The 22,636-nt window shown below is 48.7% G+C and overlaps 2 protein-coding genes across 4 annotated transcripts; both read left to right on the top strand.

Annotated features, from left to right (window-relative positions):
- The first annotated feature begins 3,217 nt into the window (after positions 1 to 3,217).
- Positions 3,218 to 10,594, top strand: LOC104831709 (cytochrome c oxidase copper chaperone). Of its 2 annotated transcripts, XM_010567457.1 has the most exons (4): positions 3,218 to 3,249; positions 3,342 to 3,478; positions 5,207 to 5,313; positions 5,708 to 5,923. In XM_010567457.1, exons 2-3 carry the CDS (start codon positions 3,369 to 3,371, stop codon positions 5,289 to 5,291), a joined length of 195 nt encoding a protein of 64 aa, XP_010565759.1. In that variant the 5' UTR covers positions 3,218 to 3,249; positions 3,342 to 3,368; the 3' UTR covers positions 5,292 to 5,313; positions 5,708 to 5,923. The 2 variants fall into 2 exon arrangements, with proteins under 2 accessions (XP_010565759.1, XP_010565760.1); XM_010567458.1 differs by lacking the exons at positions 3,218 to 3,249; positions 5,708 to 5,923 and adding an exon at positions 10,526 to 10,594 and having other exon boundaries at positions 3,304 to 3,478.
- An 860-nt stretch (positions 10,595 to 11,454) lies between these two features.
- On the top strand, positions 11,455 to 22,240 carry POPDC2 (popeye domain containing 2). 2 transcript variants are annotated; one of them, XM_010567460.1, is made up of 4 exons: positions 11,455 to 11,960; positions 14,397 to 14,505; positions 17,640 to 18,003; positions 21,990 to 22,240. In XM_010567460.1, exons 1-4 carry the CDS (start codon positions 11,470 to 11,472, stop codon positions 22,073 to 22,075), a joined length of 1,050 nt encoding a protein of 349 aa, XP_010565762.1. In that variant the 5' UTR covers positions 11,455 to 11,469; the 3' UTR covers positions 22,076 to 22,240. The 2 variants fall into 2 exon arrangements, with proteins under 2 accessions (XP_010565762.1, XP_010565761.1); XM_010567459.1 differs by having other exon boundaries at positions 17,640 to 18,141; positions 21,990 to 22,070.
- Positions 22,241 to 22,636: the final 396 nt, after the last annotated feature.

Here is a 22,636-nt window from a genome sequence, read left to right as displayed (position 1 = left end):
TTACACATCATGAGTCACTGCTATATGTTCTTTAATTCTGATAAAGGGGAAACAGGGAACAGGGAAAATAATTTGGAACCCCAAGGCAACTGAGCAGTCTCCCCCTATTTCACCCATTACTCCTCTAAACCAGAGCTGCCAATGTCCAGTGCTGTCTGTAGTCCTTGTACTCTCACATGTGGCACCAGGCTTCCAAGTGACATGGTAGATTGAGGGAGGGTCTTTTTTTCATTATCTTTTTCAGAGACTCTGAGATTTTCAACTGCATCTTCTTTCCTGGGTACTGGATCTGACAATTTTCCAGCAGTCTTAGCTCAGTAGCCTGCCCTTAGCTATTCCTCTTTGACTGGTAGATAAATCTGTTCATCCTGACACATACTCTTTAATATAATTCTTCTGCCACTGTCAGCAGGCAGAGGACAAGTGGAAAACAAAAAGCACCAAGGTAACAATCAATCCTTACGCACAATGTAATGTCAGAAGAGAAAAGGCTGTGAGCTCCCCTCTGCACTGTACTCCAAATTGGTGCAATCAGTATGAAGACGTGTTAACTGTGCTTTAATGGCAATTCTCTTCCTTCTCCTCCCTCCCAGCACCTGCCCCTTCATCCCACCAAGAAGTGATTCCTTCTTCCAGGGTGATTCTGTTACAAACTATTACCATGCAGGCAGCATGGCCAAAATAGCAGCGCTCCTCCTTAATCTATTTGGACAGCTGCTGGAGTTAAAATGGAGTGCTGCTTGCAGAGATGTTTAGTCTCCACATGCCATACCTTTGTGCAGACCCCTCTGAAGTCTTCTCCCAAGATGACTAAATTTTAACCTCCCCCGGCCCTTGGTATTCTGTAACTCTGGCAAGAGTATAAAATGTGTTTTGTTTGGTCTTTTCCTGGTTTCTACAGGCTAAATCAATCTAATTCAAACTCTTTTTTTTAAATAAAAGATGTTGTTAAATAAAAGATACTGTTCACTTGCAGACTTGGGAAACCCCCTTTGAGGTTTTTTTACCACAGGCTTTCCCTCAAAGAGTTTGCATTTCTGCCACCAGCTCTTTCTAGGCCTTTGGATAGTGGCCAGCAGATAAAGCTTTAGAAAAAAAAGACAAAGCTAGTTAATTTGAAAGGAAAACTTGCTTAATATGTTCAAAAAACCTTAATACCAAGGCACTGGTTTGAAGAGCTGATCCGTGCTTTTGATAGGCATTTCAGTCTCAGCTCCATCTTGCAGCATGTTTGCGTGGATTTGGGAAAAGCATATTCTGGTCAACATAAGCAACCTGTACATCTTCCAGTTCATCACAAACTGGCTGTATGGCCTCCCAACGTGTGCGCGCTGAGCCAGGAGGCTGCGTGGGCGTAGGTCAGTCTGAACAACCTTCCCAGCCGAATGGGATAGCTGGGGACAGGCTATGGAGCCTGAGATTCACTGATAATTAAGTAGATGGCTGATGAGGTGAGCAAGTGTTACATGACACCATTTCAGAGGCAGGATGGCAATGCATCAGCGATCTCCTCAGAAGCCTGTGTTTCAAGGAGTCACATTGTCAGGGTGCCACACAGGTGCCCCGATGGTGAAGACAGGAGAGCTTCATCGACCTGTGTGATGAAAATGTAGAGCTTTGGACTTCTGGAAAAGAGCTACTAAGTTCTACTTCTCATCTCTCTCTCTGAGAATGAGGGGATCAAAAAAAGAATCCTCTCCTGTCATTTACTCATTCAGGTAGCACAGGTCGGTGGTGTTGGCATTCACCGTATGATCCAGAGGAACAGAAAAGCAAAATCTCTCAACAGAGAATGACCTCACTTCTGGCCTGGCTTACTGGAAGGGTAAATACCAAAAATAATGAAATAATTCTCTCTGTCTTGCCCAGGGCTCTTGAAAACAATGGGGCTGCTTGATATTTCATGAATGCTATAGGGCAGGACCCTTTTCAATCTTTTACCTGACTGGAGTATTCAGATTCCTAGCAGATATTTTGAGCTCCTAAGTTTTGCTGAGACTGGGAGCATGCAACCTGTTTTATAGAAGCTACTGCTATTTACTTTTCGTCACAGACCAAAATAAATACCTCTGTAATTGACAAGTATGGGATAATCTGCCCCAAGTGTAAAAAACTCATCCTAAAAGTCAGAAATTAATTAAATACCTAAAATACAGGCCTTCTTGTCAGTGTTCTTGTCAGTGTTCCTACAATTTCGGATCCCCTTAGTATCTGGTCCAAGCTGCCAGTTCTTCTTTGTCTCTTGCTACACCCTGTTAAAAGGCACAGCAGCTGCATCCCACTGGGCATATTCTTCTTTTCCCCTTCCAACTTCTCAGCAGCGTCACATCCACTGATGTGCAGCCCTTCCCACGTTACCTGTGTGGGGCGTCCCTTTGCTCTGCCAACGTGCCTGCCAGTCTACACACGAGCAAGTGTAACCCTGTCGCCATCAGGGCTGGTGGCAGGCACAAGCGTGGCACACAGTTGCGTTAGGGAGCTGACAGGCCGTGGCGAAATAGCCAGGCTGTTTTGTACATAGCAGAGACCTGGAAGGCAAGAGCGGCTGCTGATGCCTGGTTTGGGGCAGACGACAGAGGAAAAGCAGCTCTGTGTTTTTTTCCCTGATTGCCCGTGGCAGGGACCGGCCAGGCTGTCCCTCAGCCATGAAACAGCAACATTTTGCGTTACCAGTGATGGTGGCTGTGCTCGTCACGTGCAGGTTCTTCGCTCCCACACATCTCCAGTTTTCTGTGCACGACTGCGATAAAGAACTGAGCCCCTGCTTTCCTCACTGCTCGAGTAGGAAAAAAGAGCTTTAGGTAGCTGGCTACAACTTTCTGATCAGGGGGCCTGGCTCTGGCAGAACTGAAATCCTGTCAGTTGCCGCTCTAAGTCTGCGGTGGGTGGCAGGTCCTCTCAGGAGCTGACGCCATTTTCCACCCTCCTGCCCGCTCCCTCCTTCCCTCATCTTTCCGGCTCCGTAGGGGTCGCGCGTTCCTGCAGAATATCTCTTTCGACACGCTGACTGATTGTTACAGACTGGAGATCCGTTTGTCTTCTAACCGCCCCCGAGCCGGGATAACGGCTAACAGCCCCCCCGGCTGAGGGAAGGCGAGCTCCCGAACTACATCTCCCAGCATGCCGCAGCCGGGAGATTACCCGGAACCAGCGGAGGGCTCCAGGCTGAGCGGTCCCTGTGGCGGAGGAGAGCGGTCGTCCTCCTTCTATCCCTCCCTCCCTCTCTCCGCTCAGGCTCCGGGCAGGCAGGTAGCGGCGGGCACCGGGGCTGGGGCGGGGACGGGACGCAACCCCCCGCTGAGGCCGCTCCCTGCCCGGTTCTCCCCCCCCCCCCCCCACAGGCCGTGGCCGCCGGGAAGCCGCCCGCCATGTCGTCGGTGGCTGCCGCCAGCTGCGACGCGAAGGAGGCGCGGGAAGAGAAGAAGCCGCTGAAGCCTTGCTGCGCCTGCCCCGAGACCAAGAAAGCGCGGGACGCCTGGTGAGGGGCCCCCAACCGTCCCGCCTCAGGCTTCTGGTGGACCCCGACTCCCTCGGGGAGGGCGGCGGCTCCTGCGGGGGCATTTCCCCTTCGCGGGCCGGGCCCATCGTCGAGTTAACGGGGCTTTTTAGTCAGTCCGCCGCCCCCGGTGTGGCTTTGACCCGCTGGATTTCCCTCCCGGCCCTGCCCCTTGTTACCCTTCTGGGAGTTTCTTGTCCCTGCCGATGTGCCGGGGTGATTTTTGGGAACGCTCCCCGGGTGGAGGGTGTTGGAGCATCCAAGAGGGGTGGGAGAGGGAGAGCACGGAGGAGAAGCTGTCTTAAAAGGGTAAATGAGAAATGGGGAGATTAATATCTCACAGCCCTAGTTTAAAACAGGTTTCTGAGATTAGCTTTTAATGCCACTTACAAATCTTCACTGCTGTTGACTGGCCGAAGCAGCTATCGGCAGGTAGTAATGTTTTTATTGTTTAATTGATTATAAACGCTGTACTCCCTTAAATAAATAAAAAAAACACTTTGTTTTTTAGGTCTCAGAGGATGACCTTTCTCACAGGTGCAAAACTTGACAATGATATATATAGCTGCATTTGTAATTATAGGCTTAGTCACAATCACCAAACAGCATGAAATGCACCCCCAAAGTAGAGTTGCTTTGTCTATGACAGTAAATCTTTAAAAAACTTTAATCTGGTGACCAAGTTGTCTTTTTTTTTTTTTTTTTAACCTGACAGGTGGTACAGATGTTGTTCAGTAGGTGACATAATACTGGAAGCTGTATTTTTGCTAAAGCTAGGGGTGCATGTTTAGATAGGTGGTAGAGTAAAGGTGAGTCCAGGGACCCCTAAGGAAAGGGTGGTAGGATGCAAGTCCAGAGTCAGATGGGGTTGCCCTGGGCGGCCAGCAGACCTGTCCGTACTTACTGTAATAAAACTTAAATGATTAAGAAAATAAGATATTTTAGTTATTCACAATTTGGTAGTTTTCTGTGGCAGCAAGAACACCGTAATGTGGTGGATGAGGGTTGATCAGACCCGTGACCTGTGCTCTGCAGAGCGGTTGAATCCCCGCCTCTGGGGACAGGAAGCGCTCTGCCAGTCAAATCAAAGAGCAAGTCTAAACTGCTTTTGCGGTATACGCCGTATACTGATGATGGTAGGCTTTTACCGCTATTTGAATATATATTAGACACTTGGATGGATGCGTAACACCAAAAGTTGCCATATGTGAAATAATTTTTTTAAGAGTAGCTGGACAGGTTTTTTTGCTTCAGGTTCCCTAAGTACCAACTGATGCTGGACTAAAATGTCATTTACTGGTCAACCTATTCTGTATTGGTCTCTTACTGGAGAAATTTTGTTGCTTCCTTACTGAATGATTTGAAACTGGTTGCTGACGAGATCAGCATACTTGATAAAGTGATGCGACAGCCTTGTGTTGTATGACAAATCCCTGTCTAGACTTGCCCGGAATAGACACCGGCCTGTTCGTAGGAAATTCTGTTATGCGTTTCATCAAAGTTTTAAGTGCACAGCTCTGGACTTGGTCACCTTTCTGAGATAGTATTATACTTTCCAAAACAGTGCTACCCTGGACAGGATAGGCAAAAAGATTTCTGGAGCCTAGTAGGGATTTTTGATTGTCCCCAACAGCTTGTCAGTTCTGTGGCTTTGACTAATAGTAAGCAAACATTTTGTTGTTGAACCTTGGAAATCTTTTTTTTCTGCAGCATCATTGAGAAGGGGGAAGAAAATTGCAGGCACCTAATTGAAGCTCACAAGGAGTGTATGAGAGCTCTGGGCTTCAAGATATGAGATGAGCAGGATTGTGAATGTGGTGAGTATAGCCTTCAGTGTCCTGGCATCTCAGCTGGTGCCACTGGAAGGCCCAGAGTACTGCTCGTGATGGCAGAGGTATCCTCCTTATGAGAGGGAAGACAAAATAATCCTCATTGACACTAGAGTAAGCACTGCTGTCCTTGTGAGGGTGGTGAAGACTTCTGGCAGTGTACAGCCTTTGCGAGTAGCTCTTCAGCAGTAGAGTATGGTTCTGCCTCTTGTTGTCGTCTAATAGATCTGAACTTGAACTTAGATTTCTAATGCTAGGGCAGTGTGGGGGTTGTTTTTTGTGGCTTTGTTGCTGGGGGCTTTTTTTTGTTGATTGTTGAACTGTCCCTCAATATCCCGTGGAAATCCACATTTGGTGAAGCTGTCTTTCCTCTCTCTTCTAGATGATGTCTGTGGTGTGACTGTGTTCTGGAAAGCTGCAAAATGAATTTTTTCTGCAAGTTACTTCAAAGAACAAATAAAGAATCTATTTATAAAGAGTCTCTAATGATAGACTGTGCATCATGTCTGTGGCTTTTCCACTGTTAGCTCTTGACCGCTACTATAGAAAATATATTTTTTTCCTCGTAATAAAAGTCTGAAAATCACCAGCGTTCCTGACTTCTGTTTCTTTTTAAGTAAAGAAACAATGGTACCCTCCTCATTGAAAAGAGCATGTGAGAATGAGTAAAGCCTGCTTACTCATTGACATGAGAACATTGATTACTCCGGTGTTGTGGTTGAACAGGTGGGCCTTCGGTAGGTTTTCCCACTGATGCAAATTGAGAAATCGTGCTAGTAACACAGCCTTGTTACAGCTTTCAGCAAAGGCATGCTGAAGCTTGTCGTGCCATTTGTGACGGTAGGTGTAACTGTACTTGTACAAAGATGACCACTTTCGAAATGAACTTTCCTTAGAGTCAAAACTGGATTTGCTTTCCCCTGTTAGAATTCTTCCAACTTTTTTTGAGTAGCTTTACCCTGGGATTCAAGCTTCATTGTTTATAATGAAGAATTAAGTACTTTCCATATCAAACTCAAATTATTGAGCTAGTAGTTCTTCAAGGGAAAGGGAGCAGAGGACTGCAGATGTATGTACAGGTCACTTGCCTGAAAGCAAAGGTTTTTTTTTTCTGCCCAGTTTTTGTTGGGGGTGTGCGTGGGTGTTCATGTTCTGGCTTTTTTTCTCACCTGTGTGACATGACAGTGGGAAGGTGGTTGTGGCCTTTGATTCCTTCTTACAATCTAGAGCAAAAAAAGTGCGGTTGGTAGCTTGTTACACGTGGGACTTTTTTGGTTTCATGCTGTGTGACCCTAATGTTTTTCTTGGTTTGGTAAGTTGACTTTGTTTAAGATGGCATCACTGATTACTTCCTTTCCTCCTGCTGAGTTTTCTTTTCAGAAATTGAAGACACAAAATCTGTGCTTTGTCTTGATTCTTCTCTTGGTTTTGATCCTGTTGGAGGGATGAATGCAGTCCTGACCATTTCTCTGCCTGCTGGCCCCTGCGTATTCTGAGCTAGCAACGAACAGGCTGTGAATGTTTAGTATGTGACACTTGGTAGTGTCTCTGCCAAGGCTCACAAGTTGCATGAGGAGAGTTTAGACTTGTCTTCCGGGAATGTTTCATGAATGTCCTGGTGTCTGAGGAAATATACTCTAAAATGCTTGCAGGGGGCAAGCCGGGCTGTTAGACTTAGCTCTACACTGCTCGTCTACTCTCCTGTCGTGAGGTAAGAGGTTATGCCCGTGTTGGCTTCCAGCCTAAGAGAAGGGATGCAGGCGTAGCTCTGGCAAAAAGCGTTCAAAGCCACCTGCGGCGCTGTAGCTGGCTGTGGAGCAGGACCTGGTGTTCCTCTTGGCGTTTATTGTGTCAAGGTAGAAACTTGAATAAGGTCATTTATTGTTGAATCAACATGTGTCAGAGCTTGAACTGAAGAGAACGTTAAAAGGTGGACGAGCACCAGCTTTGTGGTAGCGTGTCCAGTCTGGGTAAACTGTGGAAATGATGCCACAGAGTGAAGAGCAGGGCAGGGTTTGGCAGTGGTCAAGTGAGAGTGGAGTGCTATTTAAATCAGTCCAAGAAAATAAAAAATGGGTCCCTGTACAACTTTCTATAAACTTAAGAAATGGGACATCTGGGCCTGCATGAAGGTAAAAGCATGGTAGATACTTTAGAAGTTTTTGGAAGGAAGATGATGAGTGGGATGCTGCGATACCTGTGTGCAACAGGTATAGAAAGGATGCTGGACAACTCAAGTACGAAAAAACCTTGTAGTCAAATCACATTTCTTGCTGGGCGGCTTCATCTGTTACTACAGGATTCCTGTGGAGTGGATTCAAGGCTTGATTCGAGGAGTGGGAGTTACTGGCACTGTGTTACTATTTACTGATGGAGCTGGTGACAGACCCTGCCCTGCACAGGGTGCTTGGTGTACTTGCAAGGGCATGAAAGGTGGCAGCAGCAGGAAACTTGACTAAACTTTACAGCAGTACAACTAAATACAGTACGTGCTGTCTTTGTCGCTTTGTGATTCACCATGAGCTTGTTGGGAGCAGGCTTTAGACCCTGCCCAACAGTTATTAAGTTGAATGTGACTTGAAACACCAGGTGGATATTTTGGAGCTACAGGGTTTATTAGCGTGTAAGTAACAGTTTTGCAGACTAATGCCAGCGATGCACTGTATAATAAATCAAAAAGGAGATGTCTGATTATGCCTGCTCTGACTTTAAGCCACCAAGGTCTTAGTGTCCTCATCACAGGTGACTGGACTAGTTTTCAGCTTATGGGATCAGTAGGGAACCTGTAGACTTCCTGAGGATGGGCAAAACAGCCAGTCGTTTAGCTGCTGTGAGATTTGGGACTGGTAATCTCTTGGTGCGGTGCTGCTCTCAAGGACAGAGGATTTATTTGCCAAACATAGCACAGGCTCCACCTGGATTGCATCATTACATGGGGCTAAGTATTAAGTGCTACTGGTTGAATTAATTTTAAGGGGGGAAATCAGTGGAGTCTTATTTTTCTTCTTCACAGACTCATTTTGTTGTAAATGCCTTATGTGCCCTCTTCCAGGGAAGAGTCTTAGTGCTGCTCAGGTGTTTTGTATGCACTTGCTCTCGATTCCAAATTGGTTTGGGCCTTGGTATCTCCTTTTTAATACTTGTGTGGCTTTCCCCTTGAATCTGTATTGGCTTTAGAACACTGATCTCAGATGAACCCCAGCATCCTTGGATGGGAGGCATGTATTCTAATTCAAGGCAAGGCAGGAAAATAGAATTTCTCCTTGGAAAATTAAGAGCTTTTTGAACTCTTGCTGAGTGGAAAACTGGAAGTGCTGTGAAGATGGTCTGTATGGCCATGATACTCTCATGGGAGAAAGGAAGATTTGAGCCTTGGAGGTTCAACCACTTGACAAATCTTCCTTTTAAAAAACTGGGCCTGAAAACACCTAAATTAATCTCTAGGGTATGCTCAGAAATGTACCTTGTAAAAGGCTGTGTCATTCGCTCTACATCATGTTCAGCCACAGCAGAAAAGCTGTATAGTTTCTAATGAGAGCTTTATGCTGTGGGTTTAAAGATTCCTGTCCACCTTCCGCAGGGAGGTTGCAACGGGCTGTCCTCGCCTGCGGTGCTGGCCCCGGCAGCACTGCGACGCAGCGCGTGCCTCTGGGCTTACTGCAACACCCCTGTCCGTGTTCTGGAAGATGCCAGAAGAAGTACCTTCTTTGTCTAATGAGTCATTAGCATTGTGTTCCAGAGTATTTTCTAGCTCAGGAATTTACCTGAGGAGTGAAATGAATAACTTTTTTTTTTTTTTTTCTTTTGTCACTTTCTTTGATGTTGCCACAGAAGTTTTTTGGTAGTACAGAAAGGTGGGAGGAATTGCAATGTTGCTTCTCAGAATGCTTCCTCTAATGTAGTTCTACATTGCTATTCATAGCAGTTCAGTTTTGTCTCACAGATCTTACATAAAGTATCTTTCTTGTGAGTGTTCGCAATCTTGATATCCCAACTCCCCACTACCATCAAATGTCAGCCCATCTTGGAAGGAGGGCCCCTTATAATAGTGATTTTTTTTGCAGAGGCCTAAAGGTAGAGAAGTTGTTGGGATCATCTAGCAAGTACATGGCAGTGGTATTAAAAACAGAACTTGGCTCCCAAGATTTTTTATTGTAATGGTTTGGCTATAAGGTCATCCTTCCCTCTTTGCAGAGAAGGTCAAGAGAAATGAAGTTCTTCATTTCCCCATACCTCTTGCAGCTGAGCCTTGTTCTGCTTCAGTCAGTAGGACTTATTTCTTCATTTAAATAAGGGACCACTGGAAACAAGGTTCCCTGTTTCACTTCACCCTTAACAGAAAGCATCTTTCTGAGTGGATCGTACTCATCCCCTGTGCAAAGCTTAATTTGTCGTTTCCTTCCCACATGGCAACCTGTCAAGATGGCACAGCCTTTGCTGCTCTTAGGAGTCGTACCGCTCCATGTTGCACGTGGACTAATCGTTGTAGAGATAGATTGTACTGTCCAAGACCATGATGAATTCTTTAAGGTTGCCATAAAGCATTGCTTCAGCCTCGCCCAGTAGACAGTGTTATTCCAGAGCCTGTTGGTAGAAGAGGCCATTCGTGTGTCTTTAAGTGAATGGTGCCAATGGGAATGGCATGTTAGGCAGGGCAGCTGCGAGCTCAGCCTGAAACACGACCACCCTTGAAACCCTATCCGTACTCCACTGACCCATGCAGGCTGACTTCATACTGTTGACTGACTGCGTGGGTTGCGTCAATGCCTGAAATGTAACTGCTTCCTGGCAGATCCTGCCTGTGTGACTGATAACGTGTTACTTGAAGCAGGGGAGAAACTGCATTTATTCATCTTTTCTGTAGATGACCATGGAGGGCTGAACTTGGAGGGCCCCTCTCGTGCCTGTGACCTGGGTTACCCAAGTGGAAAGTGTTCGCTTTCCTCTTCGTGCTAAATGAAGGTCTGAGGGGTTCCAAATAGCTATAAAGAAATGAAAATGTGAGATGACGTTTCCCAAGGATGCTTCCCAACAGAGCCTGTTCTCCGTGGGATGAGAGAATCCTCCCTCAACTAGGGTTTCCCCACAAAATACGCTTCCAAATGTTACGCTCCCAAAGTTTTAGGCAGGATAGTCTCCTCTTTGTGATAGATGAAGCTGTGTCCCAACACCTCATTTACTCTAGCTTTATCCCTTGCAGTCACAACTGTCTGCCCGTGCAGAGCTTTACCTCGTGCCCCTTGGTCTGAAACACCCCACGAGATGGAGCTCCCTGGAGCAAGGGGAGGCTGTGCTGCAGTGCCTGGAAAGCATTTCTCCATCTTTCTCTCCTTTCCAGAGGCTCTGGAAAGCCTCTCTTGGTAAGTTCCTGCCGCTGCTACGAGCCACAGCGGGAGAAGGGGGTGACCTTTTTCCTTTTTTGTGCCGGGTGAAAGTCGCTCTCTTGCAGGAGCGCAGAGTGGTGCGGAGCCCCACGTGTGGCTGGAGCTGGCTGCGATAAGCTGGTTGTTTTCCCCTTTCCTTTCCCCTCCTCGTGCTGTGCTGTGCTTATCTGGGCGCCCGAGTTATGTTAAGTAGCGGGTGCGTGCTTGCTCTCTGTTCTCCTCGCTGCTTTTGCTCCTTGGATTTCAATTCCAAACATGGTTATCCATTTGGGGTCTCTCTCGTTTCCACTGCCAAGTGATACACATTCCACACTCAACACCAGCTCCCTCCACTGCTCTCTCGCAGTCGCTATTTCCATTTGCCGGAGGGCTGGCGAGAGAGGCAGTGCGACGAGATCTCTGTCCTGTCTGCAAGTTTTCCAGCTAATGGCCTCTACACTTTCTTTGACTGAGCTCTTTTGGCCTCGTATTTGCCAGCTCCTTTTCTCACTGGTGTGGCTAAGGAGGGGGCCAGCCGACGGTTTGTGAGCCACAAAGAGGAGAAACAAGCCTTTTGGGGATTTTTCGGGTGCAAAAACGTTCAGCAGCACTTTAACATGTCGCTCTGAAGCGTGCTGCTGTGGGACCGGCCGGCGCTCAAGAGGAGGAGGAGGAGGAACAGCTACCCAGCAGCTCTGGTTTCAGACCCCTGCAGCACCCTTTGTGTATGACAATTCATTTTGAGCGCAGGACGGCCAGGGAGGGTGGGGAGTGGGGAAGGATGAGCGCAAGCAGCCTCTCTTGGGACCAGGCTGTTCTCCAGCCTCCGGTGTGCGATGCCTGGAAGGAGATTATGGAGGGAGCAGCCTACCAGCTGGCCAGCTGCGTCGTCCTCCTGGGTTACATGGGGGGAAGCGGCATCTTTGGGTCCCTCTATATCTTTGGCCTCCTGGCCCCAGGCTACTTCTGCTATGCTCTGTGGGGCTGGCTGAGCGCCTGCGGGCTGGATATCTTCGTCTGGAACATGCTGCTCGTCTTCGCCTGCTTGCTTCAGCTGGCTCACCTGGCTTACCGGCTCCGCAAAGACACCATCCCAGAAGAGTTTGACCTCCTCTACAAGACCATGTACCTGCCCTTGCAGGTGCCCCTGGAAGTCTACAAAGAAATTGTGAAGTGCTGCGAAGAGCAAGTCCAGTCGCTAGTCAGAGACCAGAATTACGCTGTGGAGGGCAAGACGCCCATTGACCGCCTCTCGTTGCTGCTGTCTGGCAGGTAAAGGCTCTCCTGTTTCTGAACAACGTCTGACAGCAAAGCACTGTGGCTTACTGTTGTATTTTCACCCCCTGTAGAAACTGGGGTGAGGATTGTTTCCTTCCTTTGAGATATGCATCTGTTTGTTGGGGAGGGGGGTAATTTGCTTTTGGGAGTTGTTTTTGTTTTCTTTTGTTTTTCTGAACTAGACCATTTCGGGGAACAGTTTGCAGAATCAAGCTGTGTGCAGTGAAGCAGCCAGCCCAGCTCAGCCTTGCCTGTGATATTGTTGGGGAATCCTTACCTCTTTCTCTGTCATTTTAAAATGATCTTATTTCTGATGGGAGCAGACTGGCTGTGAGAGAGTGTTTCTGAAGGCAGGAAAGCAGCGCGTCCGGACTTGTGGTCTCTGGGGTTACCAGACACACCTCTGTGATGTGAACGGATGTGCACTGACTACGCAGAGTCCTCAGTTCACCTGCTCCCCCAGGCCAGCAGTGGGATTCAGGGAGAGGTTCCACCCCTGTTCCCAATGCCTTGACCCTCAGGGCTCCGAAATTTTTCACCTTGAGGGTCATTTTGTCAAAAAAGAGAGCGCTCTCCTGTGGTGGATCCCGCCTCATCAGACCTCTTTCTTTCCCTGTGCTGTCATGCGTTCATGATGTTCCTTCCTCTGGACCATCAAGGAGAACCTCGGGGACCTCTAGATAGTCACAGCTGATTCCTGGCAAGCCATGCACATTTGCTGTTCATTTACTGAAGATTTGATTATTGAGCGAACTGTGCTGATGAAGTACTGTTATTTTTTCACCTGAGATCCCGTGGCATGTCTCTATGAACATATCTTTTAACGATTTGCAAAATCCAAATGCAAAATAGTAATGATATTGGCTTCCCAGCTGCTGCCATGCACTTGGCACTAATGTCAAGTGAGAGTGGGAAAGGAAGAAGATCTGTAAATGGGAGCAGGGCTGAGCTGTAAGAGGTGTGTCTCACAGGGATTTTCCTTTGGGAAGACAAACCCAGCATCACCTGGGGCTCATGTTTTATTGTGGTGGTCCATTCTCTCTGGTGAAGGTGAGGGGGGCTGTAAAGAAGGAAGGCTTCCTTTTTTTTTGGTGTTTGTCCCTTTTCTAGGATGTGTTAAGAGCATCCTGGGACCACTGACCAGTGCTGAATGGCAAAGCTCTGGGAGGAAATGGGATACGTGTGTTTCTATTAGGTGTCTCCCCTTACCAAATGTCTGTGCTGAGCAGCTTGCTCCGAAGTTTACCATATCTGCAAAAAATGTTAGTGGGAAAGAGTCTGTGCTGTCTTGCCCTGCACTGGATAATCTGCTGCTGCTCTGTGGGCATGAAAGTGCTGCAAGGGACAGTAGGACAGTGCTGGTGGGGTAGTTCTGCTCTCTTTTGCAGTGGCAGGTATGCATCTTGGCTGATTGAGGATGCTCTGCGGAGATGGGATTGGATTTGCATTTCCTGGTACCCACTCTATTGCCTCGTGAGGTCCTTGCTGAGCCAACAGAGCATTGCTACTATTATGGTGTCCCCTCTTAAACTGAACAGTAGCAAGACAAGGGAAGCTTAGAAATGCAGAATGTGCCTGGATCAAGGAAACCTGTCTTGCGATCCCTGACCCTTCCAGGCAGCATTCCCAGCTGACTGGAAGCCAACAGTGAATTGAGCCTTGTAACTCCTGAAAGCAAGAATTGCCTTTGTGCATCGTACAACAGGGGAACATGGCGACAGGGAGGCAAGAGGCCCCAAATCTGGTGGTGCAGAGCTACAAATAGAGCTCCCGAGTGCCTTGCTGTTGCCCCAGGCCTGTGCAGCTCTCTTTCTCTGCTCCCACAGCAGAGCTGGGTGCAAGTTTGACCTTGACATTGGTAGGCAATTGTAGCAAAAATAGGGGAAAGGGATACTTGGGAAGCCAAGAGAGATTGAATGGTAACGTGCAGCAAACAATGAGCTCACAGCATGATGTGTCAGGAACGATGGCCAATACAATTTTGGGGGTTTCTGGGTGTAACAGCTTCCTGGCATCGAGGCAGGGAATGCCCTTGTGCAACCCTGGGGACAGAAAGAAGATGCAAGTACAAAGAGCCACAGGCTGGCTTAGAAGTACCTGAAAAGCAGCAGCAGTCTTGAGGGCTGAGAAGTCCTGGTTCAGGACCAAGCATTGCAAGTGTGAGGGCTGGCTTTGTAGCAGGAAACAGAAAACAGATGGAATTTGGGAAGTGGCAGCAAATATCGTTTCCCACAGAGAAAGGAGGGACGGCCCCATAGACTGGAGCATCTGCAGCTGTCCTGGAGAGGGTATGAGACACGTGCGTGAGATGAGGAGAAGTCCTTTCCTCCCTGGTGGGAGCAGCTGCCTGCACATTGTGTGAGCTGATCAGGTTCGTGTGACGTCTATTTTGTGGCCTAAGCCTGTGCACCTTGCCTGTCCTCTCTGCAGGGTCCGAGTGAGCCAGGACGGACAGTTCCTCCACTACGTCTTTCCGTATCAGTTCCTGGACTCTCCAGAATGGGAGTCGCTGCGACCCTCCGAGGAAGGAACTTTCCAGGTAACCCCGCACAGCCGCCGCAGCAGCCCAGCTTCGCTCCTTGCTGCTTTGTTGCATGTCTGAGAAGGGGACGGAGGGAGCTCATTACGCCATTCAAAGCTAACCAGGAATACTTTCCTCCCCTTCGTTGTGGTTTAGCCAGGACAGGATAGTGCGATCAGCTGTGTTATCTTTTTTCTACCTTCTTTGAAGACCTCAGTGTGTGCTCCTACTATCAGCTGACAGCAGGGAGAGTAGAATGTGGAGCTCCTTCCAGTTTAGCAGGGAGACGAGGTATCAGATTGCTGGCTCTCTTCCATTACAGCATTCCCTAGTACCTGTGTTGGTGCATTTGCCCTGCATGCTGCTAGCAGGGTGCATCATTCCAGCATCAGGATGGCAGCCACGGCAATATGCAGCAGTGATGTAGATCCATAAATATTCTGTTCCTCACAGAAGCTTCTGATGGTGATGTGTTTGGGGTGGAGAAGCAGAAAGGATGATTCACACCCGAATATGGTTCTTTCTGAGCAGAAGAATCCCTTGCTGAGAGGCCAGACCAATTCTTATTTGCAGCAACAGAAAGGATTTTGCTCTTGCTGTCAACACCCCACGGTATTTGTTTGGCTTTCCTTCTGGAGGAGATTACTTAAGCCCACATCTCTCTGCCTTTAACTCACATCCCAGGACAGGCTGATCCCTGTCAGGATGTCAATCTAGAATATGTCAGTTAGGGCATGTGAGGAGGGATTTTGCTAATCCCTTGGGAACATGGGACAGTCATGAGGGAACGATGCTGCTTTCTCATGAGGGCAGCCACGTTCAGACTTGGTTAAACCAGGGCAGCTTTCCGAATCTGCTTTCCTCAGGTCTGAATTGGGCCCATGTGTGAAAGGGTCACGGCGGTCGCTCCTGAAATCTATGCCACCACCAGTGATTACGGTCTTGCAAGAGGATTAGTTGCAGGAGTTGGTGGACTGTGTGACTGTGGCACAGGCCTCAGCTTGTGAGCAGAAATAGGGATGTCGGGCCAAGATAACGGGGTAGAGAGGGCAACAGCAGCATGGCTGTGCTGAGGGTGGGGGTATCTCGTGTTTTGCACAGGGCTTCAATCCTGGACCATATTTGCCTAAGAGTCCAGCAGAGAGAACGATGGCTGCCCGGTGCTCCCGGCAGGGAAACGGCCGTCTGGATGGCAATGCAACCTGCAAAGACAGTGTGCAGCGTTTTCTGAGCTAATTTCTGTGGAACTGAATGTTCCCAGACTTCCTGAATGTCTTTATCTGTGATGTGCGAGACAGCTCGGGAGCAAGCTGATGCCAGGTTGCACCAGCCCTGCCAGCACCACGCTCTTGGCCCCTCTCCTGCTCTGCGATACAGGACTGGCCGGGGAGGTTGGCTGTGCCCGGCACCAGGATGGGCAGGTAGAGTCCTAAGTGGGGAAACGTTGCAACCAGGTGCTGCAAATGCCTAAAACCTGCGTCTGCTTACTGAGGAGCACGAAGAAGTAGCAGCCTGTGTGAGACCAGCATTCAGCAGGTGAGACTTGACCAGTCCGTGTTCCTGGCAGGACGTTACTCTTGATGGCCGTGCTTAGCCATGGTGATGTGCTGCTTTTGGCAGCTGTTTAACCCACTAGTCTCTCTTACCTGAGTAGTTAATAAAACTCTGTGGCATATCTCAGACTTACTCCTAGCATCACAATCATTTAGTTTAAAAAGTGCCTGTTTTGACTCCGGGTCTTTGCTGGAGGAGGGCATGGAATGTTTTTCTTGCCCAAGTTTTCCCCATGGCTTTCTGGATTGAGCGGTTTCAATCTTGAGCCTGCCAAACAATAGCAGAAGTGCAACTCGGTCTACAAGGAGAGATGGTTTCTTTGAGCTTTCAGCTTTGGCTGTGTCCCATGGGACTGCTGGCTCCCAGAGCCTGAAGGAGTTGGGTTTCAGGGCTGGCAATTTCCCCCAGAAGGCTGAGTTACGGGCTCTGCCAATGCTGAAGCACTTGTGTCAGGAGGATTCATGAGTGAAATCCATCCTGCTGTCCTGGTTAGGAGGCAAGTTTTCTTATTACATCTCAATCCCTCATGAGAAGTGGAGGCTTTTGATCGCTGTGCCAGAAGTTGGTTAGGAAAATGAGATCCAGGTCATTTCAATTTCCATGTGACCCTTCCTCTTGCTTGCCTCGGCCTGGGAAAGTTCTCAGGTTTTATCTCCCGTATTTCTTTCGTAAGGCAGCTGCTTGCATGTCAGTGGCATTAAATATCAAACCCAAGGACACACACATGCAGCCAAGCTGTGTTCAGCTTCCCAGTGGCCCTCTGCCATGGTGGCTGGCCAAGGAGACCCCTGGATATAGAGTGAAAGGGAGCCCCCGGGATATTTTGGCTCTGGCACTTGTTCACATGCCAGTGTCTCCATTACACTCGGATGTTCTTCTTTGGCCCAAGGCAGTTTGACCCCTCCTGTGTTTCTTATCTTTTTTTTATTATTATTATATTTATATATTACAATATACACTCATGTGTTATGTAATGTTTTTTATTATTAATAGTATGGTCTTACAACGAGGGGGAAAAAATGCCTCTGTTTGCATTGGCAAAACCCAGAGCAAAAGGAAATGTTCTCTAAAATGAACCCAATAAAACCTCAGGTGAGTTCCCTATCTACACACAAACACAGTAAAACCCTTTTCCTTCCCTCCTCGCTGAGCTGTGCCACTCATCCTTCAAGGCCATTCAGCCCTACAGGTCCCAGCAGAACTGGTGAGACAGGATTTCCCTCCGGCACAGGGTAGCCAGGCAGGGCTTCCTGGTGGCCCTTCATGCACCCAGGGCTTTCTCAGATGCAGCAGCATCTGAAAGTGAGAGGGTGAAACGTAGCCAGCCAGCCAGCCACGTGGCTAGCTTAAGCGAGGGCATGCCACTAATTGCATAGGAAAACCTGGTCTCCGGCTCCTTGGGGAGAGGAAGAATAAGGTGGATAAGGATTTATCCGATCGTTCAGCTTGGACAATCTGGCTCTCCAGCCCCGCTGTCTCCCAAGGAGAGCTGGTGTCAAAGGGGCTGGGGGCCTTCAATGGAGAGGGGCACGCAGCCCCAAGGCGGGTGACCCCTGCCCAGGTGGTGGGGCTCACTCCGCTCCCTCCCTGCCCCACAGGTCACGCTGACGGCCGAGACCGACTGCAGCTTCATCACCTGGCCGAGGAAGAAGCTGTATCTCCTCCTGAGGAAGGACCGCTACGTTGCCCGGCTCTTCTCCTCCCACCTGGGCTACGACATCTCGGAGAAGCTCTACTCCCTCAACGAGAAGCTCTTCGCCAAGTTCGGCCTTCGCTTCGACATCCGCTTGCCCAGCCTCTACCACGTCCTCGGGCCAGCCTCCTCCGAGGGGGAGTCGGAGGACTGCGAGGAGCCGTCGCCTGCCCCCGGCCAGGCTGGTGCCTCTGAGCCCCCTCCGCAGCCACCGCCACCGCCACCGCCGCCGCGACCCCGGGCATCCCGGCCCGACAGTGACCTGCTGGGTGAGGACTCCACCAGTCTTGTCTTGGAAGATTTTGCTGAGTTGCCGGGGTCTTTTATGGACTATGTGAGCGAAGGGGAGTATATGAAGTGAGGGCACTCCTGGCACGGGCACGCCTCACCCTGTGTGGGACCCCCGCGTAAGTACCCGCGTGTGGAAGCAAGTCCTTCCCGTGATGCGACTGCCTGGGTAGAGCGGCGGCCCCCAGCCTCTCGCCCTCGTTTGCTGTGGGTTTGCTCCTCCGCAGCGTTTTTTTTGCCTGCTGCTCCAAGGAATCCTGGGAGGTGGGCTCGAGCTGTCGTGATTTTCTTAAGGAAAAGCAGCAGGATAGAGTCTTGACTCCAGGCACCAGCCACGCCATGGGGTGGAAGGGCTGGTAACCTGGCCGTAGGAAGTTCTTCCCTGCCCTGTCCTCTCTCCATCCCTCGGGAGATGCAGAGAAACTGAAATGGTGTCCAGGCTGGTACGTGACTGCCCGCAGAGATCCCACAGGGCTCGACCTGGCTCGCCATGAGGTAGAGCCGTGCCTGGAGATATTCCAGTACTGAGCTGAGAAAGATGTCTGCAGGTGAGAGAGCAGACAACCCTGGAGATGCTGACAGGGGTAGAAACAGCTCCAGCGTTTACAGAGGATTGATAGCAAGGAGTTTCTCTACACCCTGCAAGTGCTCAGTCTGAGCAGGGGGAGAAAGCTCAGAGTCCTTCCTCCCCCCTGCCCACCACAGTTCATCCCAGCATTTGTTCTGTTCTCCTTGTTTCTGCTGAGCTTCGTCTCAGCCAAATCAGTAAGGTATTGAAAAGACTGCCCTGTGTGGTATAGCTCTTGCCTCCCATCACCCTGGGTGGACTGAACAGGCTAAACATTGTTTTAACATGTCCCAAAGTCTGCTTTCCGGTGAGTGGGAATGAGATGCTCTCTTCCAAAATGCCAACTCCTTACTCTGCAAGGGAAAAATTCCCGGGCCTGGTGGATGTTGGGGCAGAGGAGCAATGCACGCAAACAGAAATAGACAGGAGGGTGGCTCGTGCTTGAAATTCAGATCCGAGTGGCCAAGAGAGAAATTCCACACTGAGCTCCTTTTAGCCAGCCGTTGCATGCCAGTTGCTGCATGCCAGCTGCAGACCCCAAAATGTGCATTCCTGCTGCTGCCCCATAACAGCTGCTTTCTGGCATCCAGCTGCCAGACACCAAGCCTGGGACTGGGATTTCTGTCCTAGAAGGGACCACTGTGAGTGTCCCAGCTGGCTCTGCATGGCAGGGAGAAAGTTGCAGGGCTGGGCTGCGGCTGGGGAGATCGTCTTCCAGCAGGCATCCTTGAACACGGTGCACCATCGCATCCTGGTTTTCCCTGCGCCTGCTTGGGTCTACTGCTGGGCTGTAAATGCTTGGGCTGTGGACTCACTGGCAGGGAGAATGAAGCAGGACACGCTCCTGCCATGAGCCCTGACAAGTCTGCAGTAATCTTCCCTACCCTGCAGTGCTTGTGCACAAGCCTCACCGCTATGACGGCAAAGGGACTGTCCCTCCTCGGTGCTCTACGTGGGAAGGCTGTCTGGGTCAGACGGCACTTGCTATTTGCAGTATGCATCTGGTAGAAAAGGCGTTTTTTTTCTGATTCATCTAGGTGCTGTTCTTAGTTTTTGAAAGATTTTCCTGTTTTGTACAGTTCTGCTTTGAGCTGAGTCATGTGCCTATTCCTGTACTGCTTCCATGCCTCCAAATTTAAAATCTGGGATATGAAGAAACTGGCCAGGGAAGGAACAAGTTTATTTGGTTTTGCTTGAATCAGATAAAAAGTCAGCAAGAGTTTTGCTTAGTTGTTTTTGGTTGTTTGTTTGTTTTTTTATTTTAAGAAGGAGGCACAGAGAGAAAAAGAAAAAAAAAATCCTCATTTGTTTTCTAGCTTAGAAGTCCTAGGAATGTGGAGTTCCTCATTTTGCTGGTAGGCTGCTGGAGATATGAATCTGTAGCTTTTTCAATCCTTACTTGGAGAGGCAGGAGCACTGAATCACTTATGAGACAGCCATCCTCCTAACAGTCAGGCATGTCTGAATGAATGCAGATAGTGTTGTAAACATGGTGAAGTCACTTTGTCTATGCTTTGCTTGTGTTTTGTCTTCTCAGCAGAAGGGTATCCATTCTCAGGTCATTGGCAGAATTCTGCTCATTGATCAAGCTCAATAAAATCAGAATTTCAAATGCAATTAAAAAAGGAAGGAGGCAAGGAACACCGTAGCTTTTTTTGAATTGTTTCCACCCATTTTTGGTAATGAGTCGATATTGTGGAACATACACACAAGAGGTGTGTGGGTATGTGTGTGTTGGGGAAAGCTTGTGCAACACAGCACAAAGCTATTCTTTCTTTCACACAATCCTTTTAGAAAATGTTGGAAGCTGGAAGTTTTTGTCTTTCTAGATCTTGTGAATGAGGCAGTGTCAAGGTATGCTGATACTTGCAGTAGAGACCTGCGATAAAAGCCCAAATGTTTCAGAGGCTGGTATTTGGGGTGGGAGAGGAGGATGATCTTCCTTGTTTGTCAGTCTGGAGACAATAGCCAGTGTGGTATTTTAATTTCTAAGGTAATTAGACAAGGAAAACAAACTTTGTTTAGTGTGTTCATAACAGTGGAACAAGTGCTTCCTTGTTACTCTGCTCACCACTTGGGTATCCTAGTCACATCACACCGCAGCAGCGCAACAGCAGCTGTCACGTCCAGACAGTATTCCACAGCGACTTGAGCGCCTAACCACAAAAATTAGTGATACAGAGGGGCTGCAGTCTTCCCTTCTGGCCAGGCACTTGTCAGAGCTTAGCAGATGATCTGAGCAGGTCTGCCGTGGCCCAAGAAAAGCACTTTCATAACTTTTCCCTTGGAACTGGTGAAAACATCCATAATAAACAGGGATATTCCCTGCAGTGTCATTGTTCGAAGTAAGCAATAGGTGCGGTCCCAGAGGTCAGAGCTCCCCTGGGGCTTTCCCCTGGTCTGTGTTCTTGTCTCCTTCCCCAGCAACTTCCAACCTCAATAATCACCTTCCAGCTCTCTAAATTCCCCGTGCTGAAGTGCTTCTATGGATCACATTCCTTTTCATTTTCTGTCACTACAACAGCCACCTTGCAATACCACAGTGCAGGAGGGCAACTCTTGAATGCCCAAAGTGCTGCAAAGATCATGCAGAATAAAATATTCCTGGGATATGTATTGGCCCACTATGCTTATCACCAAGTTCCTTGAAAGAGTTTCTAGTCTGCTCACGAGCAAGACAGATTGTGATATCCCATTAATGAGCACATTCTTTCTCTGAGGACAAGAGATGTTTCAATAACTTAGAGGCTGCCTGTTTAAGAGGCAGATTCAAAGGTTATGTTCAAAGCTTGCTTTAACAGTGTACTGCTGTATATAGCTCAGCGCTCCATAGCAAACTAAACTTTATTCCTTGCATGAAAATTCAAACAACTGAAAGCCACCTGCTTTTTCCCCTTTTCATATCGCATTTGTTTCTATCAAGTGCTTGCAAAATGTGGAGCTGTTGCTGCCTAGTTTTGTACTGTTATATGCTGGGGGTGGCTTTCTATTTGGTGGGCGAGGTGGATGGATGGATGCTTGATGGCCTGTAGCTTGGTATCTAAGTTAGTAGGAATTGTTTTACACCTGCTTTGAGAGCAACATCAAAGGAGCTGTGGCGTCTGTTTCAACAATATCACAGAAGGTGCTTTGGAGGGGTTTGGTTTTGCTGTCTCAGGATGGCTGCATAACCCCATTTTCTGATTTATCACATGTTGAAGAATTACATAGCTTTGCATGCTAATTTAGGAAGGGAGGGAGAAGGACAGGTAACGGTGGGCTCCATGAGGTTAGTGTCTTGGAAAAGTTTGGAAGCAAGATTTATTCCTCTGATAATAATGGTGCTCTCTTTCTTTCTCTCCCCCCTGACACCCCCTTCACCCCCATTTTCCTTCCTCCTCCTCTGCTTTCCTTCTGCAGCCTCTGGAAACCCTCTCCGGAGTTCTCCTCACCCTCTCCGCAAAGGACGAGCCCCTCTGGCTCCTACTCAGACCCCTGAACTCTAGGGAACAACAGGCTGTTTTGCTCCCGAAGCCCCTCCAAGGGAACGTATGCTCACACAGGTTTCTGACCAGAGAGACACTCTTTAGCACGCACTGAGACGTCTGCCTGCAGACATGTACACTCAGGAGCATGTGAAGCACACGCGTGAGACTGCAGTGTGACACTCCAGCACCTCCCACTCCATGGTTGTTCACCAGAGCTGCCTGCCCCAGTGTGCTTCCACGGTTTGTTTTCTAGTCCTGCCTCTCTGAGGAGTGTTGGCAGCTCTGATACCAAGGTACACCAATATCGCTGCACGTGATACCAGCCTGCTTGCGGATCTGTGTTCCCTTTGATTTAATGATTTCCATTAAAGTCAGAGATGAAACTACTGGTGTTTGAGGATTTGGAGAGGGTTTGAAAGGCTTGAGGTGATCTGAAGGCATGGGGGGGAAAGGACAGGGGAAAATGGGCTGCCTGATGGCTTTGTTAATGGGCTTGCAATGAAGAGCATGATATGGAGATTTGATATCATGCTTCTCACTGGGCATCCACTCTAGTGAGACCGGAAATTACTTTTCCAG

Source organism: Haliaeetus leucocephalus, unplaced genomic scaffold, assembly GCF_000737465.1.
Source record: "Haliaeetus leucocephalus isolate CR32 unplaced genomic scaffold, Haliaeetus_leucocephalus-4.0 Scaffold228, whole genome shotgun sequence".
Classification (NCBI taxonomy): Eukaryota; Metazoa; Chordata; class Aves; order Accipitriformes; family Accipitridae; genus Haliaeetus; species Haliaeetus leucocephalus.
The sequence above is the reverse complement of the archived record's forward strand: the minus strand, read 5'-3'. Positions and strand labels throughout refer to the sequence as shown.

Bases quoted from the DNA above. Each gene is read 5' to 3' on its own strand.
- LOC104831709 (XM_010567458.1), top strand. From the start codon at position 3,369: ATGTCGTCGGTGGCTGCCGCCAGCTGCGACGCGAAGGAGGCGCGGGAA. The intron at 3,479-5,206 runs GTGAGGGGCCCC...TTTTTTCTGCAG, and splicing joins AAGAAAGCGCGGGACGCCTG to CATCATTGAGAAGGGGGAAG.
- POPDC2 (XM_010567459.1), top strand. From the start codon at position 11,470: ATGAGCGCAAGCAGCCTCTCTTGGGACCAGGCTGTTCTCCAGCCTCCG. The intron at 11,961-14,396 runs GTAAAGGCTCTC...TCCTCTCTGCAG, and splicing joins TCGTTGCTGCTGTCTGGCAG to GGTCCGAGTGAGCCAGGACG. The intron at 14,506-17,639 runs GTAACCCCGCAC...CCTGCCCCACAG, and splicing joins CCGAGGAAGGAACTTTCCAG to GTCACGCTGACGGCCGAGAC.